Source organism: Panthera onca, chromosome D4, assembly GCF_046562875.1.
Source record: "Panthera onca isolate mPanOnc1 chromosome D4, mPanOnc1 haplotype 2, whole genome shotgun sequence".
Taxonomy (NCBI): domain Eukaryota; kingdom Metazoa; phylum Chordata; class Mammalia; order Carnivora; family Felidae; genus Panthera; species Panthera onca.
In genome coordinates, this window is record NC_138351.1 from 82,486,143 (window position 1) to 82,495,414 (window position 9,272).

Below are 9,272 nucleotides of genomic sequence, written 5' to 3' on the forward strand. Positions count from 1 at the left end.
AAATAAGCCATACAGAGAAAGACAGATACCATATGGTTTCACTCCTATGTGGATCCTGAGAAACTTAACAGAAACCCATGGGGGAGAGGAAGAAAAAAAAAGAGGTTAGAGTGGAAGAGAGCCAAAGCATAAGAGACTCTTAAAAACTGAGAACAAACTGAGGGTTGATGGGGGGTGGGAGGGAGAGGAGGGTGGTTGATGGGTATTGAGGAGGGCACCTTTTGGGATGAGCACTGGGTGTTGTATGGAAACCAATTTGACACTAAACTTCATATATTGAAAAAAAAAAAAAAAAAAAGAAGGAACTCTGGGTGTCTAAGGGGCCCAAACTTGTCCCTCCTACACTCTCAATAAGTTTTCAGGGAATAAGGAGTCATTAGATGGCATGAGCCTGGGGAGTGTGAGACTGAAAGTGCCCATGGGAAATTTTCTGTGCTGGGCTGCCCAAAATGCACCTGGCAAAAGGACTTCCAGTGGTAGGTAACCTGTTGTGACAGAACAGCAACTGAGGTCCAAAGCCAAGGATGAAGTTCTAATCACTACATTCTAAAGGATGCTCTACCACTGGCAAACCAGCCCCCACACATCAGGGCTTTGGGGGAGGAGCTAGCACAAGGTCTGTCCCCATCAAGCACCACTCAAGTCTCCTGCTTCCCTAGCCAATGTGTGAAGAGGAACAAGAGAAGAAAAAGACAATGACCTTTCGGAGAAAAGAAGAAATATTTCTCTTCCACAAAACCAAGAAGCAAAGCTATGGAATGGGAGATTATATTTGTAAATGACATATCAGATAAATGGTTAATAGCCAAAATCTATAAAGAATGTTCCAAACTCAACACCCAAAAAACAAATAATCCAGTGAAGAAACGGGCAGAAGACATGAATAGACACTTTTCCAAAGAAGACATCTAGATGGTTAATAGACACATGAAAAGAAGCTCACCATCACTCATCATCAGGACAACACAAATTGGAACCATGATGAGATACTACCTCACACCTGTCAGAATGGCTCAAATTAACAACACAAGAAACAAGAGGTGTTAATAAGGATCCAGAGAAAGGGGAACCCTCTTACACTGTTAGTGGGAATGCAAAGGGGTGCACCCACCCTAGAGAATGGTATTGAGGTTCAAAAAACTACAAATAGAATTACCTTACATTTTAGCAATTGCACTATTAGGTATTTACCCAAATGATACAAAAATACAAACCCAAAGGGGTACGCATGCACTCCAACGCTAACAGCAGCATTATAAACAATAGCCAAACTAAGGCAAGAGCCCAAATGTTCATTAACTGATGCATGGATAAAGATGTGGTACATATATACAATGGAATATTATTCAGCCATCAAAAAGAATGAAATCTTGCCATTTGCAATGACATGCATGGAGCTAGAATGTATTGTGATAAGCAAAATAAGTCAATCAGATATAGACAAATACCATATAACTTCACTCATATGTGGAACTTAAGAAACAAAACAGATGAATATACGGGGGTGGGGAGAGGAGACAGGGGAACAAACCACATAAGATTCCTAATGATAGAGAACAAACTGAGGGTTGATGGAGGAAGGTGGATGGGAGATGGGTTAGATGGGTGATGGGCACCTGTCGTGATGAGCACTGTTGTATGTAAGTGATGAATCACCAAATTCTACTCCTGAAACCAATATTTATACTATATGTTGGCTAACTAAAATTTAAACTAAAAACTTTTCAAAATCAACTCTAGTGTTTCATTAGTTTAGTTTTAGGCCTTTAGTTTTAGTGCATCTGGAAAATATTTATATAAAATACTTATTACCTATATAAGAGGCCAAAATATTTACTTAATAAAACACAACTTTCCACTGAATTACCCCAGTATCAAATAATAAGTTCCAATACATACTTGAGTCTATTTCTGTACTCCTTAACTGCTCTAAAAAAATTAAGTCTATTAAAGGAAAACACATTTTTTAAGTATGGAAACAACCAACAATACCTAAAAGAAACAATAATCAAACTAAAAAAAAAGGACAGAAAACAAAAAGCGGTATTTTTCCAAAGTGGACATACAGATGGCCAACAGACACATGAAGAGATGTTCAACTTTACTGATGATCATGGAAATGCATATAAAAACTACAATGAGATATCACTTCACACCTATCAGAATGGCTAAAATCAACAACACAGGAAACAACAGGTGTTGGCGAATATGTAGAGAAAGGAGAACACTTTTGCACTGTAGGTGGGAATGCAAACTGGTGCAGCACTCTGGGAAACAGTGTGGAGTTTCCTCAAAAAATTAAAAACAGAACTACCCTATGACCCAGCAATTGTACTACTAGGAATTCATTCAAAGGATACAAAACTGTTGATTAAGATGGGGACATGCTCCCCAATTTTTATAGCAATTCTATCAACAACAACCAAATTATGGAAAGAGCACAAATATCCATCAACTGATGAATAGATAAAGAAGATGTGGTACCTATATACAACGGAATAATACTCGGTGATGAAGAATGAAATCTTGTCATTTGCAACAACGTGGATGGAACTAGAGTGTATTATGCTAAGCAAAATAAGTCAAGCAGATAAAGACAGATATATTATTTCACTCATATGGAATTTAAGAAACACAACAGATGAGCATAGGGGAAGGGAAGGCTATTAAGATAAAAACAGAGACGGAGGCAAACCATAAGAGACTTTTTTTTTTAAATATCATTTATTGTCAAATTGGCTAACATACAGTGTGTAAAGTGTGCTTTTGGTTTTTGGGGTAGATTTCCGTGGTTCATCGTTTACATACAACACCCAGTGCTCATCCCAACAAGTGGCCTCCTCAATGCTCATCACCCATTTCCCCCTCTCCTCCACCCCCATTCACCCTCAGTTTGTTCTCTGTATTTAAGAGTCTTGTGGTTTGTGCCTCCCTCCCTCTCTGTTTGTAACTATTTTCTCCCCCTTCCCTTTCCCCATGGTCTTCTGTTAAGTTTCTGAAGATCCACATGTGAGTGAAAACATGTGATATCTATCCTTCTCTGACTGACTTATTTCACTCAGCAATAATACCTTCCAGTTCCATCCATGTTGCTGCAAATGGCATGATTTTATTCTTTCTCATTGCCAAGTAGTATTCCATTGTATATATAAACCATATCTTCTTTACCCATTCATCAGATGATGGACATTTAGGCTCTTTCCATAATTTGGCTATTGTTGAAAGTGCTGCAATAAACATTGGGGTACATGTGCCCCTATGAATCAGCACTCCTGTATCCTTGGATAAATTCCTAGTAATGCTGTTGCTGGGTCATAGGGCAGTTCTATTTTTTTTTTAATTTTTTTTTAACGTTTATTTATTTTTCAGACAGAGAGAGACACAGCATGAACGGGGGAGGGGCAGAGAGAGAGGGAAACAGAATCGGAAGCAGGCTTCAGGCTCTGAGCCAACAGCCCAGAGCCTGATGTGGGGCTCGAACCCGCGGACCGTGAGATCGTGACCTGAGCCGAAGTAGGGCAGTTCTATTTTTAATTTTTTGAGGAACCTCCACACTATTTCCCAGAGCAGCTACACAAGTTTGCGTTCCCATGAACAGTGCAAGAGGGTTCCCATTTCTCCACATCCTCGCCAACATCTGTAGTTTCCTGAGTTGTTCACTTTAGCCACTCTGACCGGTGGTGGGGTGGTATGTGGATACACACACACACACACACACACACACACACATACACACACTGGAATGTTACTCAGATATTTAAAAAAATGAAATCTTCCCATATTCTACATCATGGATTGACCTAGAGTGTATTATACTAAGTGAAATAAGTCAGAGAAAAACAAATACTATATAATTTCATTTATATGTGAAATATAAAAGTAAAACAAAACAAACAAACAAACAAACACAGAATCAAATACAGAGAACAAACTGGTGGTAGCCAGAAGGGGGTTGGGCAAAATAAAAGAAGGGGATAAATAAATATAAACTTCTAGTTATAAAATAAGTAAGTCATGCAAATAAAAGTACAGCATAAGGAATATAGTCAATAATATTGTAATAATATTGTATGGTGACAGAGGGTGGTTACACTTATTGTGGTGAACACTGACTAATATACAAAACTGTTGAATCAATATGCTGTAACCTGAAACATATATTACATTTTATAATAATTATATTTCATGGCACAAAAACAGACACTCAGATCAATGGAACAGAATAGAGAACTCAGAAATGGGCCCACAAACATATGGCCAACTAATCCTTGACAAAGCAGGAAAGAATATCCAATGGAATAAAGGCAGTCTCTTCAGCAAGTGGTGCTGGGAAAACTGGACAGCGACGTGCAGAAGAATGAACCTGGACCACTTACTTACACCATACACAAAAATAAACTCAAAATGGATGAAAAACCTAAACGTAAGACAAGAAGCCATCAAAATCCTCAAGAAGAAAGCAGGCAAAAACCTCTCTGATCTTGGCCACAGCAATTTCTTGCTCAACACATCTCCAGAGGCAAGGGAAACAAAAGCAAAAATGAACTATTGGGACCTCATCAAAATAAAAAGCTTCTGCACAGCGAAGGAAACAATCAGCAAAACTAAAAGGCAACTGACAGAATAGGAGATGATACTGGCAAATGACATATCAAATAAAGGGTTAGTATCCAAAATCTATAAAGAACTTATCAAACTCAACACCCAAAAAAACAAATAATCCAGTGAAGAAATGGGCAAAAGACATGAATAGACACAGCTCCAAAAAAGACACCCAGATGGCCAAACAACACATGAAAAAATGCTCAACATCACTTATCATCATGGAAATACAAATCAAAACCACAATGAGATACCACCTTACACCTGTCAAAATGGCTAACATTAACAGCTCAGGCAACAACAGATGTTGGCGAGGATGCAGAGAAAGAGGATCTCTTTTGCATTGTTGGTGGGAATGCAGGCTGGTGCAGCCACTCTGGAAAACAGTATGGAGGTTCCTCAAAAAACTAAAAATGGAACTACGTTATGACTTAGCAATTGCACTACTAGGTATTTATCCAAGGGATACAGGTGTGCTGTTTTGATACAGGTGTGCTGTTTCATAAACATGCACCCCCATTTTATAGTAGCACTATCGACAATAGCCAAAGTATGGAAAAAGCCCAAATGTCCATCAATGGATGAATGGATAAAGAAGATGTGGTGTATATATATATATATATATATACGTATATATATATATATACACACACACACACACAATGGAGTATTGCTTGGCAATCAAAAAGAATGAAATCTTGCCATTGCAACTACATGGATGGAACTAGAGGGTATTATGCTAAGCAAAATTAGTCAGAGAAAGACAAATATCATATGACTTCATTCATATGAGGACTTTAAGACACAGAAAAGATGAACATAAGGGAAGGAAAGCAAAAATAATATAAAAACAGGGAGGGGGACAAAACATAAGAGACTCTTAAATATGGAGAACAAACAGAGGGTTACTGGAGGGATTGTGGGAGGGTAGATGGGCTAAATGGGTAAGGGGCAATAAGGAATCTACTCCTAAAATCACTGTTGCACTATATGCTAATTTGGAAAAAATTTAAAAAGTAAAATTAATAATAAAAACAAAAAACTACTGATATTAAAAAATAATTATATTTCAGTAATAAATAAAAATAAATAAATTTTGAAAAATAAGTCATAGGGATGTAATGTACTGCATAGGTAATATAGTTTAAGATTGTAACAACTTTGTATGGTGACAGATTGTAGCTACATTTATCCTGGTAATTACTTCATAAAGTATATAAATGTTGAAGCGCTATGTTGTACACCAGAAACTTATAATATGTTATATATATAAAACATATAATATGTTATATGCCAGTGACACTTAAATAATACATAAATACATAAAAATAAACTTGAAGATACACATGATGTTGTAGTTCTTCCAGGGAGTTGTCCTTTGAACAAATGGAGGCACTAAGGGGAACTCCAAATAAAACTTTTTCAAGATGGAAACTGGACCTAGGTGTCCCTGCCTGGTGCTCTGTCCTCACTGATATATGGGACATCACCCACTAAGCCAGGGACAGAAGCTTATTGTTTCAGAGAGGTTACAAGAGCTAGGGACAGAAAATTATTGTCCATCTTGGAAACATATACCAGGCTATGCAGATGCTGGATTCTACCCAGATGTTTGAGGTGAGGGATATGCGGCCACCTAGGGAGGGAGAACACATACAATTCTTCTGAACCCTTCGAGACAATCCTGTAAAAGGTTAATGTGTGTTTCTCTTCTTACTGTCCCACCAAACACCAGGGATTTAGTGACACAGCATCAGAAGAATCTCCCATGAGGGATGTAGGGGCTGTAAGTATCTACAGCTTGGGAAGGGTGGTAAGAATCCATGGAAGGGAGCATTCATATTCAAGAAACCTTAGATTTTCTACAACCAGGGACATTTTCTGTTTGCTGTCTCTAAGCACAGTTTGTCTTCTTTTCCATGGAGCAGAAATAAGGGGAGGGGAATAAATACATGAGGCAAGACTTCAATGTCCTTCCCTGGTAAGAAGTCAATGTTGAGAATACCTCGTGAAAAGGTGTAAATATCTGAACTCAGAGAGATAATTAGTCATCACTGGATGCTAAGAGAGTGACCTTATGTTTGTGCTAAATGTTGAGATTTTATATCTATACTCTATAATCTTTATTTACCCAGTCTACCTGTGAGTCACATAGCCCAGACCTCAGAACAGGAATTCTCAGCTGAAGAAAGGGAATTTGGGGAGAGAATTTTCTCACAAAAATATACTCCCTCCCTTTCACTTTCCCTTCCCATCTCTCTTTGCCCCTAACTGCTTACATTCAGTTCTACATTCAGTTCAATGTTTTTTAATGACTATCCTGCTTCTGTTGCAAGTGATGTGGAAAGAAGCATGTTTGTTTAAAAAGATTGTTATTCTTCAACCACAAATTAGGTGAGATAGCTATTTCATGATTATATAGGGGTGGCTTAGCCCAAAATAACCTTTATGAGAAGCTGACCTGAACCTTATTCATAGACTGTATCTGTGAATCCTGTGATTATCAGCCACAGAGTAAGGAAAAGAAGACGGTAATATCTCTCTCTCTCTCTCTCTCTCTCTCTCTCTGTGTGTGTGTGTGTGTGTGTGTGTGTGTGCTCCTCTTTTTCTCTCTCTTTCCTCTTGAATCTATTTTCTATAGATCTCTATCTCAAAAATTCTAAAAGAACAAGTGAAAATACACTTCTGGCTCTCATTTGCCCATATTCATAAAGAAAAACATTGAAGTAAATGCTCTATTAGTAACTGCTAATTCTCATTGCAAGAACCAGATGGAAAGGTGCATGTCCTAGATGACATAAGAACCATTAATTGACAGGACCTTTTACCTGTAGGTGCATTCAAGTCCATGGGAATGTCCAACCTGACAAGACTGTCTGAATTCATCCTCATAGGACTCTCCTCTCACCCTGAGGACCAGAAGCCACTCTTTGCTCTCTTTCTTATCATGTACCTGGTCACTATAACGGGGAATCTGCTCATCATCCTGGCTATCCGCTCTGATCCCAAACTCCAAAACCCCATGTACTTCTTCCTGAGCATCTTGTCCTTTGCTGATATTTGCTACACAACAGTCGTAGTCCCCAAGATGTTAGTGAACTTCTTATCAGAGACAAAGACCATTTCCTATGCTGAATGTATGACACAGATGTATTTTTTCCTGGTTTTTGGAAACACAGACAGTTATCTCCTGGCAGTTATGGCCATTGACCGCTATGTAGCCATTTGTAATCCTTTCCACTATGTCACTGTGATGAACCGCAGACACTGTACGTTGCTGCTGGCCTTCTCCGTAGCTTTCTCCTGCCTCCACTCCCTCCTACATGTCCTCCTGGTGAATCGGCTCACGTTCTGCGCATCAAATGTAATCCAACATTTTTTCTGTGATGTCAACCCTGTTCTGAAACTGGCCTGCTCTTCCACCTTTGTTAATGAAGTTGTGGCCATGACAGAAGGGATGGCTTCTGTGATGGCCCCATATATCTGCATCATCATCTCATACCTAAGAATCCTCATTGCTGTCTTCAACATTCCCTCGGCATCTGGAAAATGCAAAGCCTTCTCCACCTGCAGCTCCCATCTCACTGTGGTGACTCTGTTTTATGGGAGTATTAGCTATGAATATTTCCACCCTTTGTCCAGGTATACTGTCAAGGACCGAGTAGCAACAATCATCTACACTGTACTGACATCCATGTTGAATCCATTTATCTACACTTTGAGAAATAAAGACATGAAACGGGGCTTAGAGAAACTGATAAGCAGGATTAAGGCTCAAATGGATATGCTTTCTACTACACAAGCCAACAAAATCCATGGATCCTGATTATAAGGTGTGAGTATGGTTGTGTGTGCTCATGTACACACGCCTGCACACACTCATAGGTGCACACACACACACACACACACACACACATACACACACCAGGATGTAAGGCAAATTTTGTAAAAACATACTCTTTGCTCAACTGTAGTTGCACCCTGTACTTTTAAGCCCTGTGGTCTCTGTTATGTCATGGTTGACAGTATCATTCATGTCTTAGTACCTATGCTACAATGCAGATTACAATATTTCTCTATTCCAGAAAATCACATTCCTCTTACCCCTTCCGTATTTATATGGAACCTCCCATATTTCCAACATTTATAAATACATCCAAGTTTGGTCACTTGAATTACAAGAGAGTTTTTGTACATCTACTTAGAAATTTATATATGTGCAAAAATGTTTTGCCTTCATAAACACTCTGTTCTATCTGAAATAGTCAGAAGTTGTTTTGCAGGTTGTTGGGTGGGTGGGTGGGTGAGTGTGCGTGTGTGTGTGTGTGTGTGTGTGTGTGTGTGTGTGTGTGTGTCCTCTCTGTTGGACTAGGAGCTTCCCAACTGCAGAGTGTGTGTTCTCTGATCATGCCATGATACAACTATGGTTCCTTTTATTAATTCTCCCCACAGCTGGATATCCTGAGCTCTGGAGTCATTAGATTCACAACAACTGACATCAATCACTTAACTGACAATTAGTAAGCCAGCTCTATGCCTCTGTATGTGTTTTGGTCTCCTCCCCTCCTCAGGTTGCATTCATCAGCCAGCACTCCCTGAAACTCCTTGCCTGTGTGCTTCTCTCTCAAAGGTGCCTGTATTTCCATGTCTTTTCTATTCGTTACTTTTTT

The 9,272-nt window shown here is 39.0% G+C and overlaps 1 protein-coding gene across 1 annotated transcript; it reads left to right on the top strand.

Annotated features, from left to right (window-relative positions):
* The first annotated feature begins 7,450 nt into the window (after positions 1–7,450).
* Positions 7,451–8,428, top strand: LOC132663323 (olfactory receptor 1L3-like). Its single transcript, XM_078436174.2, has one exon. The coding sequence runs from the start codon at positions 7,451–7,453 to the stop codon at positions 8,426–8,428; it is 978 nt and encodes a 325-aa protein (XP_078292300.2).
* The last annotated feature ends 844 nt before the right edge of the window (positions 8,429–9,272 follow it).